General features: G+C 40.6%; 1 protein-coding gene across 1 annotated transcript; it reads right to left on the bottom strand.

Annotated features, from left to right (window-relative positions):
- Positions 1-325: 325 nt before the first annotated feature.
- LOC132886247 (uncharacterized) lies at positions 326-23,664 on the bottom strand. The gene is made up of 11 exons (XM_060920805.1): positions 23,595-23,664; positions 19,323-19,526; positions 18,755-19,072; positions 16,668-16,946; positions 16,295-16,552; positions 13,858-13,913; positions 2,815-2,899; positions 2,595-2,729; positions 1,184-1,427; positions 813-969; positions 326-616 (listed from the first exon to the last, which is right to left on the bottom strand). The coding sequence occupies exons 1-11, from the start codon at positions 23,662-23,664 to the stop codon at positions 326-328; spliced, it is 2,097 nt and encodes a 698-aa protein (XP_060776788.1).
- Positions 23,665-24,715: the final 1,051 nt, after the last annotated feature.

Below are 24,715 nucleotides of genomic sequence, written 5' to 3'. Positions count from 1 at the left end.
TCATGCCGACCGAGGCTGTTGTGTTTCCCGCTTGTGGTCTCGTCACTCGTCACTTCCGGAAGGGGCAGTGCTGAAGTAAGTAGCTGGACTACGTAGCTCAATAGGGTATACATGCACTAAGTAGCTCGGCAGAAATCGCATAATCTAGGTCGTGTAGCTCGATTCCGAGAAATCAAGTTCGGTTCAATTTCAGCCGAATTAAGGTGTATACATGGCATTTTGAACTTCAATTTCAGTCGAGCAATGGCAGAAATTCGATTCTCTTTATGTGCATATAAACGCACTGAAAGTTTCAACAGCATGTTTACAAAAAGCTAGAGAAGTCCTAAGTTTTGTGCGCTTGATTGTACAGGCCTGTGGCCTTCTTGGAGGCCTTGATGATCGTGGGTGAGGGCTCCCACTTAAAGCAGGGCTCCAAGTCTGCCATCTTTACAGTCATGATTGAGGAAAGGGTACTATCTAGGGCCAAACTGTTTCTTGTCTTTGTTTTGTTGAAAGGTTTTGTTTCCTGTGTTTCCACAGGAAACACCCTTTCTGCATCTGCATTGGAATGTGGGAGGACGAGGACCAGCTTTGAAATCGCAGCAAGCCTCTGAAATTGGTTTACTCCTGTCACCTGTGCCAAATGAACCAAGAACACAATGGAAATATGCCCTCATGTGATGTTTCCTTTTATCTCTTTTGACAAATGAGTATAGGTTGATGCACAGACAAAATACATGCATCTACCATGATGCTTTATATGTACTGGTATCAATAATGCTCAAGAGGTTATTTCTACTGTGTTCTTGGTGTACAAAAATAAGCTTTACCTTATCTTTCCGTGTAGCCATTTCAGCCCAGAAGCTTTCGATTTCAAATTCCTCTGGGTGCTGCAGTGGTGGCAACGGCATTGTCTGGTACTCCAGAAACTCCTCTGCCAGTAGATCATGCTCCGCTGGTCCATGGTATGGGAGGATGTGGGGAAACCTATTTATGAAAGTACAGTTACAAGTTACTTGTTTTTGATATATGGTCATCAACCAACAGCAGTACATACAAACATTTAAAAAGAGATGCCATTTAGGGACAGCTCATTCTAAGAGGCAGAATTCTATGGTTAAAATGCCTTTTCATTAGCCTGGCCACAAATTCAAGATATTTTAGATAAAATAACAAGTAGTTATTACTGAAAGATCCTAACCTCTCAACAAAGTAAAGGACATCTTCTATGGCACATTCAGACCTCTGTCGAACATCTACAAATTTGGCATGCTTGAGCAGTGGCTCTTGGAGGGGCAGCTTCTTCAAAGCGTAGTCCACAGCATTGATCAGAAATGCCAAAGCAGCCTCATGGAATTTCTCCATCTGCTGTGGTGTGATGTCTCCATCATCCAGTAACCTGTTGAGCTTAGCCCTGGTGGTGAAGCTAATGTTCAGCTTTCTTCCTGCCAAAGATACAACAAATCAGGTTAACAGAAATGCTGAGTTATGCTGATGATCTGCAAGAAGTTCAGTGGCTTTGGGCTAACCAGAAGCTCATTGTCAATACAAGAACTAGGACAACCTTACCAGGTTTCTCCTTATGAGGTGAAAAACGGCTAGGTTCAAGGCAAAGCATCACACGAGGTTCCCCTATAGTCTGGCCTCATCACTTTGATATTAGAAATTTCAATTTTATTGATAAGAAATAATAATCTCATCTCTCATTATCTCTAGCCGCTTTATCCTGTTCTACAGGGTCGCAGGCAAGCTGGAGCCTATCCCAGCTGACTACGGGCGAAAGGCGGGGTACACCCTGGACAAGTCGCCAGGTCATCACAGGGCTGACACATAGACACAGACAACCATTCACACTCACATTCACACCTATGGTCAATTTAGAGTCACCAGTTAACCTAACCTGCATGTCTTTGGACTGTGGGGGAAACCGGAGCACCCGGAGGAAACCCACGCGGACACAGGGAGAACATGCAAACTCCACACAGAAAGGCCCTCGCTGGCCACGGGGCTCGAACCTGGACCTTCTTGCTGTGAGGCAACAGCGCTAACCACTACACCACCGTGCCGCCCCAAGAAATAATAATAATAATGATTAATAATCAAACACTTACCTGGTAAATGGTTGGCCTTTTCTTTATAGGGAATTTCATGAGCCGGTTCACAGCCCTGCTGATACCATGAACTTCGCACACAGCTTGCGAATGAATTTTAGCATCTACAACACAGATGTTTATAGCTGTAAAACACTGGGTGAAACCTGCTGTACAAGCTCCCAGCAGATAGCAGCAACAAAACCCAGAATGGAAAAAAAGACAGCAGAATCATATCCTGCTCTCCCATTGTACCTCATCATGTAACAAAAATATCGATAACTGCTCTCGCTGGAGGAGGAGGTTAAATGTGGTGAATGTTGGTATGCTGGCCTGGAAGAACAGTAGGTACACCTCAGTCATGGGGTCAGTGAACACTGCCTGAAGTCTCCTGAACCTCACCTGCTTTTCATCTTGAATAGAACAAGCAACAAAAAAACAAGGTTGTCAGTAACATAAGTGTACAGTTAACTATTCAGTGGCATTTGTAACTGCATAACGAAATGATGTAAGGCACCGTACTAGCAGATTTGAAGTAGCTGGCCAGTGGTTCATAAAGTCTCAGGATCCGTGTTACACAGTGCTCAAGACTTAACCAACGAACGGAGACGTGCATGAGGATCTCCATGTACTCTGTTTCATGGAGCTCACAAAACTCTGTTATAGACATTTCATTATAAATCATATGTATTCTAATGCTCTGTATTTTCAATATTATAATTTGGTACTACCAAATGCACACCTGTCAAGTACCCTTTTCGATTTGTACTACCCTTGAACCAGTATCCAATATCGACTACCAGGTCCTCCAAATCAAAACTGGACACCTGCAATACATGAATTAAACTGTAAAAACATTGCATGTCAATGCATGTAATCAGTACAGTGGAATAAAGTTACATCCAAAGTTCCATCAGGCCAATACTCACGTCAAAAAAGCCTACCCCTGCTGATTTTGCAGTGTTATGAATTACATGACACGGGCAGCCATGGATGTAAATGCCTGGGTGCTTCTCTCGGACTCTGGAGGCGATGGAGTTGTGTGGACCAATGTTCACAGCAGCATTGTCTACCGACAGACCCACACAGTACCGCCAAGGAATATCCTTCTCTTCTAGGGTGGCATTTATTTTTGAGGAAATCACATCAGCTGTCCCACAGCTCTTCCCGCTGGTTGTGCACATACTGAGAAAGTGATGGACAACTTTGTTGTTCATAAATATGCGGACAGTTAATGGGTTCATCTTCTCTACTCCTGTAATGACAGCATGAAAGCATAAAATGCTTGCATTTTCATAGATGTTTAAAAACTAAAATCAGGCAAGATCATTATGGAGGAAAAAATATATCCAATAGTTTGGGAAATACCTGTGTCATTAGAGCCATCTGTTATCAAGGTGTAGGGTGCTTCCTTCATTTTTGCCACTAACTCCTCTGTAAAGTATGGGGCCAGTGCTTCATTGACTATACACGAAGCTTTTGTTCAAGCACACCTATATTCTAGAGCTGTTTTGGAGTCTTTGAAACCAGTGGCGTATCAAGCTTTCCAAAAGTGGGGATATTCTGGAATGGGGAAGCCATATCATTAGAAATCGGTTTATGGCTATATACACGCCCGGCGTGTACACTGTGATGTACTGTCAATGACCGATATGGAACTTTTTCATACCCATGGTCCATGGATGCAAATGAAAGGGAGGACAGCAGAAAGCCTATAAATCCAGTTGACTCCAGCCAAGTTCTGCATTTCATGCAGAGATCTATCATGTTGGGTTTTGGTGTTGTTACTGCCAGGGCTATGTAATTATTCAGTAAGTGAAGGCAAAAAGTATTGAGTGATAATTCTAGGTAACAAGATACTGTTCTATAACAGAGATGTCAGTATTGCTGCCTACACTGGTATACACTGATATAAACAAAACCAAAAACTTCACATAGCCCAAGAAGTCATACACAGTGTATAGATCATACACCATCATGCATAACAGTTTGGACTGGGATCGCTTTGTGTGAGCAGGAGGCATGGCTAATCAGTTCATGTTGGAGAAGCGCAGCATCCTGGAAGGACCTCTTTAGTATAGCATTCAAATAAGACGGGGCAGTTCCTGCTTTTAATGTCTTTAATTATTCAAACTCGTGTACAAAACTTGTTTGCATCATGCATTACATCAGGTTTAATGCATTAAATTTGAAAATGATGCAATAGACTACACATACAACAAACATGGCCAAATAACATTACTGTACAACAATTATTGAACATTCATTCGATTTGAAATGCCTTTAAATCTCAATTGAAAAACTCTTCTAAAAAGTGATAAGCAGTTACATGATACCCATTACACATGACATATCAATCAAGCACAACAGAAATGTGCTGTTGGTGTAGATTTGAGTGCGTTCTGTCAACGTTTGATAATCACACGAGTCGACACGAGTCACATTAGCATAGCTAATATTGCCTCTCTCTCTCTCTAGACGGCTAGTATGCTACTAACATTAAGCATTTCAATCAATACTGCCTTAAATAAAACTGGTGCACCATGAATCCTCGATCTTGAAATGAGTGCAGTGGTTGAGTGATTGAGCACTACTCAAAGTAGTGGCACGTTTGCAAGCCTGTAGGTGCAGGGGTCATATAGTCAACTTACTTGGGTCTTCTTGAAAAAGGAGTCAATCGTCCCCTGCCTTTTCCTTTTCTGCATCCTTGTCAATATTGCACGACAAAAGAGGACAGCATTAATAGTCCTATGGAAATTAACACAATCTTTTAGGGCATGGCACCTGGGACAACTGTTTGAACGATGGCATCACAAGCGCTTTGAGAAGGGTCTGTCTGCACTCTGCAGAGCCAGGCACAGTAAGCACCGCATGCGACGTCAAACTTGGAACGGTGAATCAGGAGCGGTAAAACTGGTGTTGGCTCTGCAGCTCTGCAGACAGATACTGTATTATTGAGCGCTTTTGGCACACTACACAAACTGGCTATTATATTCACACAACTGCTGATTGGTCGGGTGAGAAAAACTGTTTTGAGTCCGTTGCGTGGCTGTTTTTTGTCTAACGTTATGGCAATAGTTTACTTCCTTGTTACACATTTTATAGTAGCTGTATAATTTTCATAATGATGTCATTTTAATCTGACAAAAGTGCGTGGGATCAAATTGTGTTTCAACAAAAGTGGGGGGGATGAAACGTACGCATCCCCCGCGGGTGATACGCCCCTGTTTGAAACACTCTGTCAGTGCAGGCCCCAGCTGGTCGGAAAATGCCAGTGGGACATTGTGCTCAATTAAAGTTGCAGTCATTTTGACCTCAGCCCTCCTTGTCTGTAAGAAAAGAAGTTATTAGCACTCCTAAAAGAACATAGTTAAGTTTAAAGAGACACCAGAAAAAATAGAGCACAGGTGCCCTATTGAGCTCTTAAGACATAGAACTAAGAAAACAACTGTAAAACATAATGCAGAGATTAAAAAAAAAAAAAAAAACAGAATTAGTCAAAACTATCAATCATGATGATACCATGATCAACCGGACACAAAACCTCTTTAACCTTGATAGGACCATGACACATAGCATACCTTAACCTCTTGGTCAGACATCCCCCCCAACAGAGGGAGCAAACACTGCATATTGGGATATTGAGGCTGTGCACTGAAGAGCCCATTGCTTGTCCTGATGGCTTTTGCTTTTTATGTGGCGCGCTACATCCGCCACACCCTGGTGACAACACGTGTTCTCCACACGGCATACTGCACACCAGTAGTGTGTGTTGAGGCTCCCTCTGGTAATGAATGGGCATGTAGAGGTCCACTCATTTTTAAAAGCACACCGATATGATGCTGCCCCAGACAATGCGCGACTCTTTGGGCCATGTCTGGGCTGCTGTTCTGGGGGGGATGCTGTCTGTTGCTGCTCTTCTGTCTGTCCTGTCTCCTGTTCTTCTGTCTGTCCTGTCTCCTGCTCTTCTGTCTGTCGTTCTGTCTGTTCTGAATGCTGCTCTTCTGTCTGCCCTGTCTGTTGCTCTTCTGTCTGTTGTTCTGTCTGTCCTGTCTGCCTTTTCTGGCTTGGCTGGATTGTCAAAATAAAATATTCTGCTTTTGTCCTGCCAGTGGTCCTACGCTTCGGGACATCTTATCTTTGAAAGAATTCAAATAGTCATGTTGGTTTAATAAATCTACACAGTCAGAACAACATGCCTTTTCCTGGAGGACAAGTTTCTTGTGTTTATTCTGAATCTTACCTGCTCTGAGTGGTGGGCAGGCCTACAGCAAAACAGTCAAGTTCTTTGATATTACAGGTGACCATGCTTTATTTACTTTAAAGTGCTGATGACACGTTTTTGACATCTTTGGCGATGTTTTATAACATAAAAAGTAATTCCCGATGATCCATATATTAATTCACGAAGGCGCCTATTTTACAAGTTATAATAAAAAACGCGGCTATTTGGGCAAATTTGACGGGGCTGCAGCACCCAGGAGACGAAGGAGGAGGAGAAGCTATATGACGTCAGCGAAAGAACCTTCCTCCTAACTTACCAGTTTGTTGTTGATGCGGCAGGTGTTCAGTTTATCATTATTAGTATTTTTATTAGACATTTTATATATATATATATATATATATATATATATATATATATATATATATATATATATATATATATATATATATAGTTATTATGCCTTCGTGTTGTGTTGCCGGCTTTTGCTCCAAAACCCACAAGGATGGGGTAAGTTTATTCAAGTTTCCCAGAGATCCTGAGCTGCATGCGAAGTGGGTGAAGCAAGTCAGGCGCACTCGTGACAAGTGGGAGCCCTCACCAACATCCGTCCTGTGCTCTGAACACTTCGATTTGGATTGTTTTGACACCCTTCCCAGCTTAAAGGAATCTCTCGGGTGTTCAGTTCAGCACAAACGTGTGCTGCTACCATCAGCAGTGCCTACACAGTGTTGCCAGATTGGGAGGTTTCCCACCCAGTTGGGCGGTTTCAAGTGCATTTTGGTGGGTTTTGAACATATTTGGGGCTGGAAAACGTCAGCAGTATCTGTTGCCAGATACTGCTGAAGTTTTACAGCCCAAAATATGTTCAAAACCCACCAAAATGCACTTGAAACAACCCAACTGGGCGGGAAACCTCCCAATCTGGCAACACTGCCAGTATTCCGGAGGGGGTCTACTAGTAGCTATGCCGGATCCAAAGACAGTCCTCCTGTCAGAACATGTGTTGTGAAACGACATAAGATAAAGGTATGTAGAGCTATAGATTCTACATGATAATCATAAATGTAATCATAAAGTCGGCGTGATATCAGTCATGTATTTGCTTGTGAAAGCTTGCGGCTTTCATGTAACTGCCACCTAGCAATGAGAGGCAAAGGGTAAAGAGGGTAGGCTATCATAGATTCTATTCGGAAGAGATCAACATAATTCTAGACTCCCAGAAGAGGAAGAGCTAGCACTAGAGAGTTCACCGGCATTTTCATGCGCCATTTCCATTGAGTAGAACCAGAGTAGAACAGCCAGTGAACCGCAGCGTGTTCTTCCGCTGACGTCACAGCATGGCCGCGAGCCATGGACCCAGTTTTCTTGCGCTGTGCAATTAAAAGTTGGATATTCGCGTAACAACAGCTTCTTTTCACGTAATTATAACAGAAATCTAACATGTTTGCCATGTTGTATAGTTTATTTAAGAAATTGCATAGAGTCATGTTCGTGTCATCAGCCCTTTAACTGAGCAATTGCATACATCATAAATAATTAAAAATAAATACCCTGTAAATAAACAATAGGCATGGTGGCTAATGACTCTTCTTGCATTTGTAATATTACCTCTTACTTGCTTTATTTTACAACATTTCCAGTATGGCTTCAAATAAAGTCATAAAGTATGATAACATACAGTAAACAAACTAAAAATGCGCCTTAATAACCGTGTGCTAAGGAGGTGCTCTCCCGTGCTGCTTGTTGGGGAAGATAGAGGCTGTGGCACGGCAGTAGGCCTATAATAATTTAGCATGCCTAGTACACAGCTCTTGATATGGGATTAAATATTCTCACAACACATATAGTCTAAAACGATTAAGAGACTTATATAAGTTCATAATTACACCAGTAACGCCACATATTGGTGTGCATATGTACAAACCTGTCTGAGACACCCGTCTTCAACTCGGATACCTTCTTCTCCCTCCTCTTCCTCTAAATTGACGGTAGGCAATAGACCAGTTCAAAAATATGGCAACGCGCAAGGAGTTGTGGGAAAGGTCAAAGGTTAAGGCCTCATAAACGAGCGGAAGTAGAGCACGTCAACAATGGCGGAGGCTACAGGCTCGCTGTGGGGACACTGTTGTGTTGTCAATTGCCACAATGGTCGTCGACTACTTGAACAGTGGATGCGAGAAGACTGTAGTGTACATTTAAATGAGTGTATACAGAAAAAATTATGTGAATCCAAGCACACAGTTTAACGCAAAAGTTCGCAAAAGTTCCCGACCTTGTCAGCTGTCAGATTCATGTTCATGGACCCGCCTTGATTTTCACTCTCGCCAATAATCATTGTCTGTAGTGAGTATTATCATGAATGCGATCACTTCCCGTCGCTGGGCACCCTTATTCAAAGACATCATTAGCCAACCCCTTGTATCTGTGCGTTTATTTCAGTATCTATCCAATCTAGCTTCTTCACATTTATATGATGTAATTTTAGGATTCAAGCACAATTGATATATTGAAATCAGTTCATTGTATCAAGGAATATTACATTTACACCAAATTGTACCAAATGTTTGTGATTGAGGTCTGTTAGACTGCCAGATAATATATGCATCAAACAATTAAATTTAAACTGATGGCCTTGAATTTGTATTTGTTTAGACTTAGAATATGAAGAATTGTACAGTATGTAAAAATAGTGATATACAACAGTATTATCTTGATTTTTATGTGCCTTAAAATGTAAAATGTTGGTTGTAATAAAAATCTGACAAGTTTCTGTGACTTTGTAGTTCTTACACCAGTAATGACTACTACTAGTCCTGAAATGATGGAAGCCTTGTAATTTATATTAAATTTTAATTTTTAAATTTCACAGATTTCACAAAATGAAAAGTAAATGGACACAAAAATGAAACATCCTTGTCTACTATTAAATATACTGTACTAAGCAAAGAATAATGCATTTCACATATTCCCACTACCTTTTGGTTAACAGTGTTTCTCTAAGAAAGTTTGATGCGAAATAGCTGTATGCCTTGCCCTCCTTGTACTCTCCCATTAATCGATGCTCCAGATCAACTTCATTGTTGACTTTCAGGTAAGTTGAAATGTCTGTAATCATCGTTGGCAGCCACTGGCTCATGCCATTCGTCTCACCCACCCATCCATATTTCAGTTCAAGGGGATCTGGGAGCTCCTTTCCATCGATGCAGAGTAGCTTTCTGTAGCATTCTGATCTGTGAAAATTAGAATAGACTATGTATTAGAATAGAAAATTAGAATAACTATGTACTATAGTTATATATCTAGATCTATAGTTCAGTTTTCATGTCGACTCCAATTAATACACTAGTAGAATCTATGACTAGTTTAGTAGGCCAAAACTCTTTTCAATTTTTGACTGTACCAGCCTGAAAAAACTTGCGACAGTCAAATGGAAAAAAAAGCAAGCTGGTCATGTTGTACTGGACTAATCTATGACTGATGAGTATAGTAAGTGATACTAGTACTGATACAATGAAACAGACGACTGTAATCTGGCAGGCAGCACGACTTATATTATTTCTCCATGTCATATATAGAACTATAACTATGAGTCGTTGACCTGTCAAAAACTGCAGTGGGTGTGGCAGTATCACCGGGTACATACCTTGATTTTTCTTTGTCTTCCTTGGACGGTACAGGCTGGATTTTCAAAACATCCGTGGGATATGCAAGCGCCCTTAGCTCTTCTACCCCCATGGTAGTTGGCAATCCCCGTTCTCGCATATGCCTCTGCAATTCTGCCTTCTTCCATAAGGCGTATTTGCTAAGGTTTGGCTTGTTTGCCGCCATGTTTTCATCTCCTATGAGGCCTCGACCTTTGACCCCTGCGCATGTGCGGCGATATGTGTGAACTGGTCTATTATCCAACTTCCAGCGAGTGCAGCATCATTAGATGCGCCACCTACCATAGGGGAGTGTGTACAGAAGGGAACACCTCTCTGCCTGTTTAGCCGTGCGTAAGGCATAATTGATTGATCGCAAGTGGTTGGCGCGATGCAATGGGTAGCCTAGATCAGATAGATAAACTAGATTTTTTTCTAGCATGAGAAATCGGAGGTATGGTGTGTGAGCGTGTGAAGACAGTCAAATGCGTGTGTCTTACGCTTATTGCGTGAGAGTTGGCAGCCCAGTTACTATAATGATGTTAAGGGCTTATCACCTCACACAGACACAGATTTTTAATTAAAAGTTGATTTGTGGGCTGTTAATTAGCATAAAAATGAAATAGCTTGTCAACTATTTGACTGTAGTGTATTTTGAACTTTAAATTACTCTCTACCTCTCTGCTACATTATAGCTCGCGTTATGGTAATACACAGAATTATTCATGCTTTTTTGTCTTTTTCCATTCATCATGATGGAGAAACAGAAAAACTATGAATTAAAAGGGTCACAAACTGATTAACATGAGCAGGGTTTGGGTCTGACAAAGGAGCTGGGAAAAGCCTGGAGCTGACTTAGACCAGAGTCCAGACTGATCCAGGATTCTTGATCGAGGTGAGTCTGGGCCAGGGCCAAAGGTGTATTCAACTTTTTACATTTGATGCCTCATATGAGGAAAATACTTAGAAGTTGATTTAGGGCTGCATTTCTGGAAGTATAAAATTGCTAATTTAGTTGAATTTGTGCAGCTGAACAGCTGCTGAACAGATAATGCAATGAAAACACGCCACCCTGCAGCCATCTTGTAAAAACACTAATTGGCATGTTTTAGTTCTGTCTTTGTAATTAACAATTATTCACTGAAGGTGAAGTGAATATCAGTGAATAATAACCAAGACAAAACTGAGATTATTATTCCAAAATATTCACTGTGCCTGTGATGGATAATCGCTTTAGTATAAATACACGGGTGATTTATTTAAAAAATATATAATATATATAAAAAATAATTTATTTCAAACTTCAAAAGCGACATGCAAATATAATAACGACACAGTGCAGACTTGGGCCACTTATCTCTCCCAATTCACATCAAATACTTTGTTTTGAAATTGATAAAATAAATCACAATTCCACCTTAACTTTGAATAGTTTTAGACCAAACTTCGTAGCATCTTTAGTGCTTTTAGGAAAAGCATTTTCTTTCATTATTTGTCACTATTCCTCACTTATCGTGACAAAGCAGTTGGCCGCCATTTTGCAGAGTCATTCGAGGTGATTATCAAGAAATAATCAGAATTTCTTGACCAGTCAGCATGTATGATTTCTATAATCACCTGTGTATTTATACTAATATAATTTCTATAATTTTAGAAAAGAAACTGATTTACATGTTCATCTCCATTATTTGTTGCTGTAAAAGAAATAATATATTAAGAAGTCATGTCTCGTCATTAAATACAGTACCAGTCAAAAGTTTGGACACACCTCCTAATTCAATGGGTTTCTTAATAGATAAAAATAAAGAAGACACTTCATGTCTTAAAGTAATGATGGATGTCATTTTGCTTTACTTACAGTAGTTGAGCAGTTCTTGACATAATATGGATTACTACAGTTGTGGAATAGGGCTATTTACTGTGTTTTTATTTACTCTTTACTGTTTGATCTGAAGCACATTAAGAAGGCAAGAAATTGCACTGCCTAACTTTTGACGAGGCACAGCTGTTAATTGAAAAGCATTCCAGGTGACTACCTCATGAAGCTGTTTAAGATAATGCTAATAGTGTACAAAGCATCAAGGTAAACGGCGGTTACTTTGAGGAATCTAAAATATCAACATATTTTGTATTTAACACTTTTTTTGTTTACCACACAATTCCTTATCTGTTATTTCATCATCCTGATATCTTCAGTATTGTTCTACAATGTAGAAAATAGTCAAAATACAGAAACACCTGTGAATGAGTAGGGGTGAGCAAACTTTTGACTTGCTGTATGTATGTATGTATGTATGTATGTATGTATGTATGTATGTATGTATGTATGTATGTATGTATGTATGTATACAGTTTGTGGTGTGGGCATCCATAGGCAGTGTACTTAAGTTTCAAATGTGGCAGGGTTACACCAAGCTATTTTCAAGAAACCTGAATGACCTTTTTCACTATATTGCATGAATGCCATGAAATCTACCATTTTACAGTAACCCATAAAATTCATGTAATACATTACCAAATGTGTCATATGAACGAAGCATATGATACTTTCTTCTAATCTGGTAAATATCATAAAATGCCATCATTATATTTTGCCATCATCTACAGTACATGTCAGGCCTTTCAGACCCAGTACATATTTATAAGTGGCTGATCTTCACACATACTGTTGTGGAAACTCTCAAAACTTAAACACTCCCAAGCAAAAATTATTAAAAGTCAAAGAGGTTGCAGAAAAGTTTAGACCTTTATTAAATTGATTTATAAAAGCTGAGTACAGTCTGCAGAGTGAACTGACTCAAAATCACAAAGTTCTCATTTCATACAGTTTCAGAATAACACAGTGTATACAAATAATCTTATTTGTTAACGTCACATCATAATTCTTCAACATTTTCTACTGGGCAGTACATCTCACAGTTTGTATCACCCAGGCCAAATTTTCCAGTATGACTGATCAATTCAGAAAGAATCAAAACATCCAATAGGTTATGAACAACACAGCATTCAGAGCGTACAACACATGATTCAAAATGACTGGAATCAAATTGGTAAAGCATACAGACTGATGTAGGCTGGAGGTGCAAACGAGCACAGCAGCACTTGGTAAGGTAACATCGTGGCCTTGGCCAGTCTGCATAACAGGATAAAAAGGACGCCGCTGTGGAGCTTGTGTTGTAACAATACACAATTCCTTGATAAAATTTATTACATTAGCATGCAAAACATTCCAGAATGAACAATTGCTGAATTCAACATCGCTTTGGCTAACTCATTGCAACATATGACAACACTCCAGGCACGGGAATTAGAATAATACACCTTTTGAATACAACCCCGATTCCAAAAAAGTTGGGACAAAGTACAAATTGTAAATAAAAATGGAATGCAATGATGTGGAAGTTTCAAAATTCCATATTTTATTCAGAATAGAACATAGATGACATATCAAATGTTTAAACTGAGAAAATGTATCATTTAAAGAGAAAAATTAGGTGATTTTAAATTTCATGACAACACATCTCAAAAAAGTTGGGACAAGGCCATGTTTACCACTGTGAGACATCCCCTTTTCTCTTTACAACAGTCTGTAAACATCTGGGGACTGAGGAGACAAGTTGCTCAAGTTTAGTGATAGGAATGTTAACCCATTCTTGTCTAATGTAGGATTCTAGTTGCTCAACTGTCTTGGGTCTTTTTTGTCATATCTTCCGTTTTATGATGCGCCAAATGTTTTCTATGGGTGAAAGATCTGGACTGCAGGCTGACCAGTTCAGTACCCGGACCCTTCTTCTACGCAGCCATGACGCTGTAATTGATGCAGTATGTGGTTTGGCACTGTCATGTTGGAAAATGCAAGGTCTTCCCTGAAAGAGACATCGTCTGGATGGGAGCATATGTTGCTCTAGAACCTGGATATACCTTTCAGCATTGATGGTGTCTTTCCAGATGTGTAAGCTCCCCATGCCACACGCACTAATGCAACCCCATACCATCAGAGATGCAGGCTTCAGAACTGAGCGCTGATAACAACTTGGGTCGTCCTTCTCCTCTTTAGTCTGAATGACACAGTGTCCCTGATTTCCATAAAGAACTTCAAATTTTGATTCGTCTGACCACAGAACAATTTTCCACTTTGCCACAGTCCATTTTAAATGAGCCTTGGCCCAGAGAAGACGTCTGCGCTTATGGATCATGTTTAGATATGGCTTCTTCTTTGAACTATAGAGTTTTAGCTGGCAACGGCAGATGGCATGGTGAATTGTGTTCACAGATAATGTTCTCTGGAAATATTCCTGAGCCCATTTTGTGACTTCCAATACAGAAGCATGCCTGTATGTGATGCAGTGCCATCTAAGGGCCCGAAGATCATGGGCACCCAGTATGGTTTTCCGGCCTTGACCCTTACACACAGAGATTCTTCCAGATTCTCTGAATCTTTTGATGATATTATGCACTGTAGATGATGATATGTTCAAACTCTTTGCAATTTTACACTGTCAAACTCCTTTCTGATATTGCTCCACTATTTGTCGGCGCAGAATTCGGGGGATTGGTGATCCTCTTCCCATCTTTACTTCTGAGAGCCGCTGCCACTCCAAGATGCTCTTCTTATACCCAGTCATGTTAATGACCTATTGCCAATTGACCTAATGAGTTGCAATTTGGTCCTCCAGCTGTTCCTTTTTTTGTACCTTTAACTTTTCCAGCCTCTTATTGCCCCTGTCCCAACTTTTTTGAGATGTGTTGCTGTCATGAAATTTCAAATGAGCCAATATTTGGCATGAAATTTCAAAATGTCTCACTTTCGACATTTGATATGTTGTCTATGTTCTATTGTGAATACAATATCAGTTTTTGAGATTTGTAAATTATTGCATTCCACTTTTATTTACAATTTGTACTTTGTCCCAACTTTTTTGGAATCGGGGTTGTAGGCCTATGATTTAGCAGAAAACAACCTTTCATTACAAGCAATGTCTTTACTGCATTTTACTTATTTACTGTAATTATGATCATTCATAAATCAATTTATTATTACTTTTAATCAAATCAACTTCATTGACTTGACTGAAAATCTACATACTGGGTTTGAATCAAAATACAATCATAAACCACATTACTGCTGATGTGATTACATCAAGATGTGTGTGTGTGTGTGTGTGGGGGGGGGGGTTACATATGAATCAAAATACACTTGTGTTTTCATTAAGGTGTGTGTGTGTATAGATCAAAATACAATCATCAGAAACCAAATTATTGCTTATATGATATCAACTCGTGTGTATGGTTACATATGTGTGTGGTTACATTAACGATAGAAAATCACCACAATACCTTCATTCTTCTCATTTCCTCTGAAACTGTTTTTTTGGCCTGAATGATTAAGATGTAGGTAAATGAGAAAAAGTATTAAAATGTTTGTAATGTAGGTCACACAGATCCAAATGTGCTAATTAACTTTTGACGAGACACACCTGTTAATTGGAAAGTATTCCAGGTGACTACCTCATTAAGCTGGTTAAGCTAATGCCACTAGTGTGTAAAGTGTCATCAAGGTAAATAGCAATCACATGACAAACATATTAAGGCAGAATGCATAAGTTTGAAACGGTTTTAAATTAAGTCAGTGTTTCTTCTAAAAAGCAATATAATACTTAATAAATGTCAGCCCTGTGATGACCTGGCGACTTGTCCAGGGTGTACCCCACCTTTCATCCGTAGTCAGCTGGGATAGGCTCCAGCTTGCCTGTGACCCTGTAGAACAGGATAAAGTGGCTAGAGATAATGAGATGAGAATACTTAATAAAGAGCTTTATAATACATTTTCCAAAGGTGGAAGTGGCCAGTAACTTTCATAATCTGAACAGTACTGCTATTGTGTTTATTCTGACTTATTGCTTATATTAACTAATTTCAGTCACTTTTAGAAAATAATGTTCATAATTCCTGTTACCTAAATACTACATAAAAAGTACATCACTGAGTATATTACAAAGTGATGCTCAAATTTACTTACATTTGTTTTATTTCATGAAGCAGGAAATCAAACCAACAGCTCCAACGATGCCCAACAAAACTCCAGCAACAATCCCAGCTGTATCTCTTGCAGACAGTGACTCTCCACCTCCACCCACAGTCTTTTCTATGAGAATACAATGAAGAAGCAGAAGAAGACTGTCACATTTGTCACACTCAAGCACAGTGAAATTCGTCCTCTACATTTAACTCATTTGAAGCAGTGAACACAAGCATGCATGCACACACACAAGTGAGCAGTGAGCCCACACATACCCAGAGCAGTAGGCAGCTATACTACTACATGAATTCAAAAACTAAAGTACAGTAAAACCTACTAAGTACAGTGATGCTGAAGGGTTCAGACGTGGAGTATCTTAGGCTCTGTTTGTTATGTGCGATGCAGGTGTAACTGCCACTCTGAATGTTGTTCAGTCTGAGCTCTTGGCCCATTTCACCAAGCTCTCTTCCATTCACAGCCCACTGAAACTCAGCAGCAGGGCTGGACTCAGCTGAGCAGGTCAGTTTGACATTTGACCCAGAGCTGTAGAAGTGTCCCACTGGATCTGCATCAACAACAACATTTTCTGGACCATCTGCAACGGAACAGTCCATATTTAAATCAGCTTCATAGAAAACCAGATATATCATGTACGTTTATTAGATAAATTTCATGACTGTCAACAAGACCCATGATATGAAATAACTCACAGTAAATAGTGAGGCTCAATGGAGGACTCCTTTTCTTGCTGAAGGTGTTGGATGCTTCACATTGGTATGGGCCTGTGTCACCTCTGATCACACTGGTGATGGTCAGACTGTTGTTGTTGTCTGTTAGCTGAACTCGCCCCCCTGCTGTTACCTCAGAGCTGCCATTCAGCCAAATAAATGAAAGCAAGGAGCCAGACGCAGAGCAGACGATGTTCACAGTGCTGTTGAATTCAATCAGCTCTGTGTTACTTGGTACTATTGTAACGCTGGAGATGGGAACTGGAAGTTTAAAAGTAATACAGGGATCAGGTTGGCACCAGTATAAATAAGATTTGAGGACTAAATTATCAAAACATAAAAGTGTATTCTCTGTACTAACACTATTATTATCTAAAATCATAAGAGCTAATCACTGTTTCTTTGTTTCGGCCATACTGACAGAAAAAAAAAATGCAGAGTAAAAATTAGCTATGACGGGCGGCACGGTGGTGTAGTGGTTAGCACTGTCACCTCACAGCAAGAAGGTCCTGGGTTCGAGCCCTGGGGCCGGCGAGGGCCTTTCTGTGTGGAGTTTGCATGTTCTCCCCGTGTCCGCGTGGGTTTCCTCCGGGTGCTCCGGTTTCCCCCACAGTCCAAAGACATGCAGGTCAGGTTAACTGGTGACTCTAAATTGACCGTAGGTGTGAATGTGAGTGTGAATGGTTGTCTGTGTCTATATGTCAGCCCTGTGATGACCTGGCGACTTGTCCAGGGTGTACCCTGCCTTTCGCCCATAGTCAGCTGGGATAGGCTCCAGCTTGCCTGCGACCCTGTAGAAGGATAAAGCGGCTAGAGATAATGAGGTGAGATGAGAATTAGCTATGACTAAAATGAGGAAAGTACTTCTTGCCAACTTATTTTTGGTCCAATAAATCTGCTATTACACGTTTATAATGTGGGCGCCAGCCACCGATCTTAAGGCCCCCGGCATGGAGCTCTCAAAAGAGGACATTTTGCTGTAATAAGGCAGCAGAAGTTAAACTGAAACAAGCAGGGGGGACAATAACAACTATTCAAGCCCAGTCGTCGTGTAGCATTGTCAGGGTACGAAGTAGGAGGCGGATACGTGCAGAATGATATTTATTAATAAAGTGTGTTAAAAAAAAATCTCATGAACGATAAGACAAGCAAAAAAAAAAAAAAAAAAAGGCTTTCACAGGCCCAGTAAGCCTCATTAATGCACAACTGCCATGGCCTGATATTCCGCACTATACGCGCCACTAAGCAATCCTTATATAGGTGCGCATATGCTTCTCAATCATGTGCAGGTGTGCGTCGTTAACGGCGCGCGTGCGAGAGGTCACTCGACGCGTGCGCATTCCGGACTGCGCCAGAGAGTTCTTCAGGTGAGCGCGCCGGACTGACAAGCGGATTATTTACACAAAGATCATTACAGAAATCTCATCTCATTCTCATCTCATTATCTCTAGCCGCTTTATCCTTCTACAGGGTTGCAGGCAAGCTGGAGCCTATCCCAGCTGACTACGGGCGAAAGGCGGGGTACACCCTGGACAAGTCGCCAGGTCATCACAGGGCTGACACATAGACACAGACAACCATTCACACTCACATTCACACCTACGGTCAATTTAGAGTCACCAGTTAACCTAACCTGCATGTCTTTGGACTGTGGGGGAACCAGAGCACCCGGAGGAAACCCACGCGGACACGGGGAGAACATGCAAACTCCTCATTACAGAAATATGCTAGCAAAAATGGTTCTACACACTGTAGTTCCTGTATTTTGTATAGTTCAATATTTTACGATAAAATTAATATTTTGAATGTGAGACATCTAATGCAAGATTAATATGATAAAAATGCTTTACAATTTGAAAGATGTGTATTCAGATTCAGCTGTGAAGATGTAATGCAGTAGAAATCTGTGTACTTTTAATCCTTACACCCCTGTACAAAACCAGATTATAGTTAACTATTAGCTGTAAAAACTTTTCCTTGTATTTACAAAAAGGAGGACTAAAAGATTAAAGGGGGAAAAACTCTTAGTCGAGTTGTGTTAAAAAGATTTTTTTTTAAAATACACTCACCAAACACCTGTAGTGAGGTGGCATCTGTGAACCGAGCTTTAAGAGTTTCTACACCCAGAGAATATTCTCCAGTATCATTCTCAGCCAGGTTCCTGAGCTCCAGAGCTAAAGTGTTGCTGTTCAGACTGACTCTGTCTCTGTACGGTGGCTGTACTGTAATTCCATCAGGAGGTCCAGCAAGAATGGTGCTCATATTAAACTTCCATCTGATGTAGTCGTGTGGTGGATCAGGAATATGGATTGGGGTAATCACTACATTCTCCCCAACCGCTTTATCCATTTTCTCAGGTAATAACAGATGTTGGGCAAAACATGCTCCTGTGGGAAGAAAACGATATGCTAAACCACCAGAGTTTACTGTACAGTATAAGATATAACCAGAAAAAGCTTAACCATGGTTAATTACACAGTACTGTAATCAGATGCAGGCTTCAAGTCACTATATATATATATATATATATATATATATATATATATATATATATATATATATATATAAGAAAGAAAGCCCCTCTGAGGCTGTAGAAGAGAAATTGTATCATAAATATACGAATAATATATAGTTCACCTGTCCATGTCAGCAGAAGCAGAGTGCAGCACACAGCGTGTAAATCCATCAGGAGAGATCCGGAGCTCCAGCGCTGCTTCTCAGTAAGAGTCTGTACAGAGGGATCGGTGCTGATTAATCCCCCGCTGTGACGCCAAATAAACCGATTAGTTAGAACGCAAACCTCCGGAGAAGTGAGCAAAATCAACAGGCGAGACAGCGGGTCTGTAATAAGTGTCATTAAAATACACATGCAGGAGTGAACAGTCTACAGGGAACCTATCAGAGTAATCCTCCACCCATTTCTCCCAGACCGTCAGTCAGGTTCCGCCTTTATCATAGCAGTCAGGTGATGAGTTTATTCCCACTCACTAATCAACAAGATATAAGCATCCATTTATTCTAATTGTAATATACATCATATACAATGGACAGCAACAGCAATAATAATAAAAATAATAATCAAATGAAGCAGGGGCGATTCTAGCATCTGATCTTTGGGGGTGCTTAGCCCCCAGAGCTGACAGAGGCACCTGGCTTGAACGACAGTGTTTCCACGTTTATTCCGCATTTAGACAAGAAGACTAGACTTATGCAATGTTTTAACAGAAGCTGACCCGATAAACTATGATATCTACACATTTACGACCACTGACACAAATATTTACGTTATATTTTTAACTAAACAAGACCTACTACTGCATTTGTAATGTTGGAGCTATTCATTTTGAACAGTGGTAATTGTTAATTAATGTGTTATTGTGTATTGTGTAATAATAGTGTGTATTATTATGATTTTACATTAGTTTACATTAGTTTATATTTTTTGTTATATTTGTTATATTTTGGTCGTGTTCTTTTGATAGTCATTTGTTTAATTGTTTGCTTCGTGCATGTACGTTTCAGTGTCTGTTTTGATTAATTTGCGAATTATTATGATGTTATTTATGATAAATATATAAATATAAATATATAAATATATAAATGATAAGCAAACGTAAACGCTATGTTACATTAAATAAAATTGACTAACACACGGTGGTCTAGCACCGTAGCACTTGTAAAGCTCTGCACAAAAGTATTTATCATCGCGATATGGATGATAAATGTCGTTTTTATCATTCTGTTCATAGACCAGGGAACATCGATATTGCATTATGCATATTATTGTGTTGTGTTTAACAACTGTAATTCCAGTCCGTACCTTCACATCTCGCTATGCCAGTAATACTCAGGTGCTATTTCGAGTTCCTCATCGGCGTGGAATCCAGTTAAAAAAAACACCATGCCGTAGCAAGCACTCGCGCGGACAGGCAACCCAATCAGAGGGGACGCAAGGAGGAGAGGGATTTTACTGCTCATAGAACTATCACGTAACAGGTGAATTCAAGAACACACACACGCCCGCGCACACATTCACTGCGCAGTGCGCAAGGGCACTTATTTCTGAAAATTACGTCCAAAAGCAGTGTTTTTGAGGGTGCTGAGCTAGGGGGTGCTGAGCTCGTTTTTGGGGGTGCTTGAGCACCCCCAAAAATAGGCTAAACACGCCCCTGAAATGAAGCATGTAGATAAAGATACTGAAGCTTGTGGAAATGACGGATGTAAGTGCAGAAGTAATCAGTATAATAATAACAGTACAGTTTGTTTACAAAGTGCACAAACACATACAAAGGCAAACAGTCCAAGACGGCAGGCTAAGTCCAAATCGTAAAACAGACAATCGGAGGCAAATTGAGAACAGGAACTCAAGCCCATTGATAGAAAGGCTCGGTAATCAGAGCATTTTTTAACAAGATATAAGCATCCATTTATTCTAATTGTAATATACATCATATACAATAGAAAGCAGCAGCAGCAGCAACAACAACAATAATAATAATAATAATAATAATATTATTATTATTCATTAACTGACTTGATTATATGAGCAGATATTATATAATAGCCTACTGCATGTCTTCTCTTGTTATAACAGCAAAAATCAAATCACTGACCCAGTTGTCTGTACTTGATAAGTGACAAAACACTAAAAACACCACAGATAAATATACTAAAGACACATCAACCGACATGAACATGCAAGTTCAAATGCAAATACACCATGACGCGGTTTGTGACAGCAGCTCAATGCAAAATGTTAAAGCTGATTGGCATATTGTGGTCACATTGTTTGCAGTTATCTCTGATAATTACTGAGGATGAGATTCTGCTTTGACACCAATTTTATGGAAGTGAAAATCCCAGGAGGGTCTCCCCCCCCATAAGCTTTGTTTGTTTGTTTGTTTGTTTGTTTGTTTGTTTGTTTGTTTGTTTTTGCAGATGAACTTAAATTGGACTGGGTGAAGTAAAATAATCCAAAAATGGATAGAGCAGAGTGGGGGAAAAAGCCCCCCTTAAGGAAAATTCAGTTTTTCTCCAAGTTGAAATGAACCATGTGTTTAGTTTTAATCATAGTTTTTGACAACAGTGACATGAACAATAATGCCACCTAAAGTTTGCCTAAAGTTAATACTTATTTTTTTTTTTTAAACAAAAACAAACATTGTGCCAAGGGGGCCTCCCCCCCCCCAGTGGGGTAAAAGGCCCCCTGAGGTGGGGCAATAGGCCCCCTCACTCAAAAAAAGCTGTTTGGAGAGCAAAAGTGTTTACTTAAGCCTATAATGTGAAAGAAACAAGAAAATATCCCTGTATTAATGAATAGATGCATTATTTTATTATATTTCGCATTTTAATTTCAATTTTTTTTTAATTTCAATTATTTTTAATATTAAGTTCAAATTACTTGCTTTACTCAACCAGGTAAGCAAGATGTTATTAAAAACTATGTATCTGCTTTTCAGAAATGTATGAAATACAGTAATTATGATAAAAGGAAACGATGCCCCCTGGGGGCCATTTACCCCGCCATTAAGGGGGCGTTTTACCCCACAGACTACACTTTTACAAAAAAAGGTCTTACTTTCAAAATGTGATTCAACTTTTTATACCTAATGTATTTTTTTAACGTACTGACTTGTCTACTCATACCACATATACAGCTGTGATATCTGACGAAATAGAAGCTATCTAAATACAGTTTTACTGATGTCTGAAAATTATATCACTTACCATGAAATTTGATTTCTCTCCGCTGCGTTGCTGATATGCGATCCACAGTGTATATTTGTATATCCCCGTTGTCAGACCAGTCCATAGCAACAATAGAAATGTAACTTTGCGCCATCTGGTGGTTATTTTGGGTAAAACAGGCCGGGGGCGTATTACCCCACGGGGGCTTTTTCCCCCACTCTACTCTATGCATTTGGCTTGAGCCAAGGAATCTGAATTTTAGCGGAGCTTTGCCCATGCGAGCGGAGCCCAGAGTGTGGATACATAAAGAAACCGATCGAGTTGTTTTCTGATGGTTTCGGTCCTGTGCCTGCCTGCCACCATACCAGCGTTAGTAATTACCAGTCCTACACACCGCCTAGTGGCCAGTAATTACCAGTCCTACACACCACCTAGTGGCCAGTGTTAGTAATTACCAGTCCTAAACACCGCCGAGTGGACATTCTCATCTCATTATCTCTAGCCACTTTTATCCTGTTCTACAGGGTCGCAGACAAGCTGGAGCCTATCCCAGCTGATTACGGGTGAAAGGCAGGGTACACCCTGGACAAGTCACCAGGTCATCACAGGGCTGACACATAGACACAGACAACCATTCACACTCACATTCACACCTACGGTCAATTTAGAGTCACCAGTTAACCTGACCTGCATGTCTTTGGACTGTGGGGGAACCGGAGCACCCGGAGGAAACCCACGCGGACACGGGAACATGCAAACTCCGTACAGAAAGGCCCTCGCTGGCCATGGGGCTCAAACCCGGACCTTCTTGCTGTGAGGTGACAGCGCTAACCACTACACCACTGTGCCACCCCGAGTGGACATTGTTCTAGTAATTAACAGTCATACACACCACCTAGTGGCCAGTGATAGTAATTATCAGTCATACACACCGCCTAGTGGCCAGTGTTAGTAATTACCAGTCATACACACTGCCTAGTGGCCTCTGTTAGCGGAGCTCTGGCCCGCGCAAGCGGAGCCCCATAGGCATAGAGTGTGGATACATAAAGAAACCCATCGAGTTGTTTTCTGATGGTCTTGGTCCTGTGCATGCCTGCCACCATAGGAAACCCAACAACTAGTGAAGTGAGTAGTAAAGTGTGAAGTTGAGTAGCATTCGGGATAGTATAGTAGTGAGTAACTTGTCGCTGTTGTCACCCAACGTTGCCGTGTGTCATGTACTCGCGTGTCTGCCATCACAGGCAACCAGTCGGGAAAACATGGTGGGAAAATCTCCATGCACGACGCACATGCGTCATGCCTGAATTTTTAGTTTTAATTTTTTTTGGCAATTCTTGATTAAAAAAACCCCAACAACTCATTCTTCTTCATTCTACTTTTTGCATAAAAGTCGATAAAATATACACTTCATTTCCTTTTTTTAAATCATAATGTAAATTGTGGCGGCACGGTGGTGTAGTGGTTAGCGCTGTCGCCTCACAGCAAGAAGGTCCGGGTTCAAGCCCCGTGGCCAGCGAGGGCCTTTCTGTACGGAGTTTGCATGTTCTCCCCGTGTCCATGTGGGTTTCCTCCGGGTGCTCCGGTTTCCCCCACAGTCCAAAGACATGCAGGTTAGGCTAACTGGTGGCTCTAAATTGACCGTAGATGTGAGTGTGAATGGTTGTCTGTGTCTATGTGTCAGCCCTGTGATGACCTGGTGACTTGTCCAGGGTGTACCCCGCCTTTCGCCCGTAGTCAGTTGGGATAGGCTCCAGCTTGCCTGCGACCCTGTAGAACAGGATAAAGCAGCTAGAGATAATGAGATGAGATGAGATAATGTAAATTGTACATGTTGTAAAAAAAAAAGGTTGATAACGAAAAAGAAAACCAAAGAATTGCAAGAAGAAGTTGACAGGAGAGCAAAAAGAAAGAAAATGAGAGGAGAAAAAGCGATAGGAAACGGTCAAGTCCAGCTTGTCAGAGGAAGATAGAGAGAACAAGAAAGAAAAAGAGAGAAAGAAGAAGAAACATGTCAGAAGAGGAGAGGAAGAGAAGGCGAGACAAAGAAAAGGAAAGATGAAGGAACATGTCAGAAGAGGAGAGGGAGACAAGGTAAGAAAAAGAGAGGGAAAGATGGAGAAACATGTCAGAGGAAGAAAGGGAGAGAAGGCAAGTAGCAAAAAAGAGAGTGAGAAAGAAGGAGAAACCAATGTGAGGTGGCTAGTGCAACAAATTGTTGTCTACTCAAGCGAACAGCTGCTGATAGCGGAGCTCCCACAGGCATAGAGTGTGCATACATAAAGAGACCCATCGAGTTGTTTTCTGATGGTTTCAGTCCTGTGTGTGCATGCCTGCCACCACAC

The sequence above is a fragment of the Neoarius graeffei genome, chromosome 5 (assembly GCF_027579695.1).
Source record: "Neoarius graeffei isolate fNeoGra1 chromosome 5, fNeoGra1.pri, whole genome shotgun sequence".
Lineage (NCBI taxonomy): Eukaryota > Metazoa > Chordata > Actinopteri > Siluriformes > Ariidae > Neoarius > Neoarius graeffei.
Note: the sequence above shows the minus strand (reverse complement) of the source record. Positions and strands in the feature narration are given on the sequence as shown.

What these genes read in the sequence shown, in the direction of transcription:
- LOC132886247 (XM_060920805.1), bottom strand. Translation starts at nt 23,664, where the DNA reads ATGTGCGTCGTGCATGGAGATTTTCCCACCATGTTTTCCCGACTGGTT. An exon ending in CTTCAGCATCACTGTACTTA is followed by an intron (nt 13,914 to 16,294) that starts GTAGGTTTTACT and finishes GGGTTGCATTAG; the next exon opens with TGCGTGTGGCATGGGGAGCT. An exon ending in TCGAAAAGGGTACTTGACAG is followed by an intron (nt 2,730 to 2,814) that starts GTGTGCATTTGG and finishes TGTCTATAACAG; the next exon opens with AGTTTTGTGAGCTCCATGAA.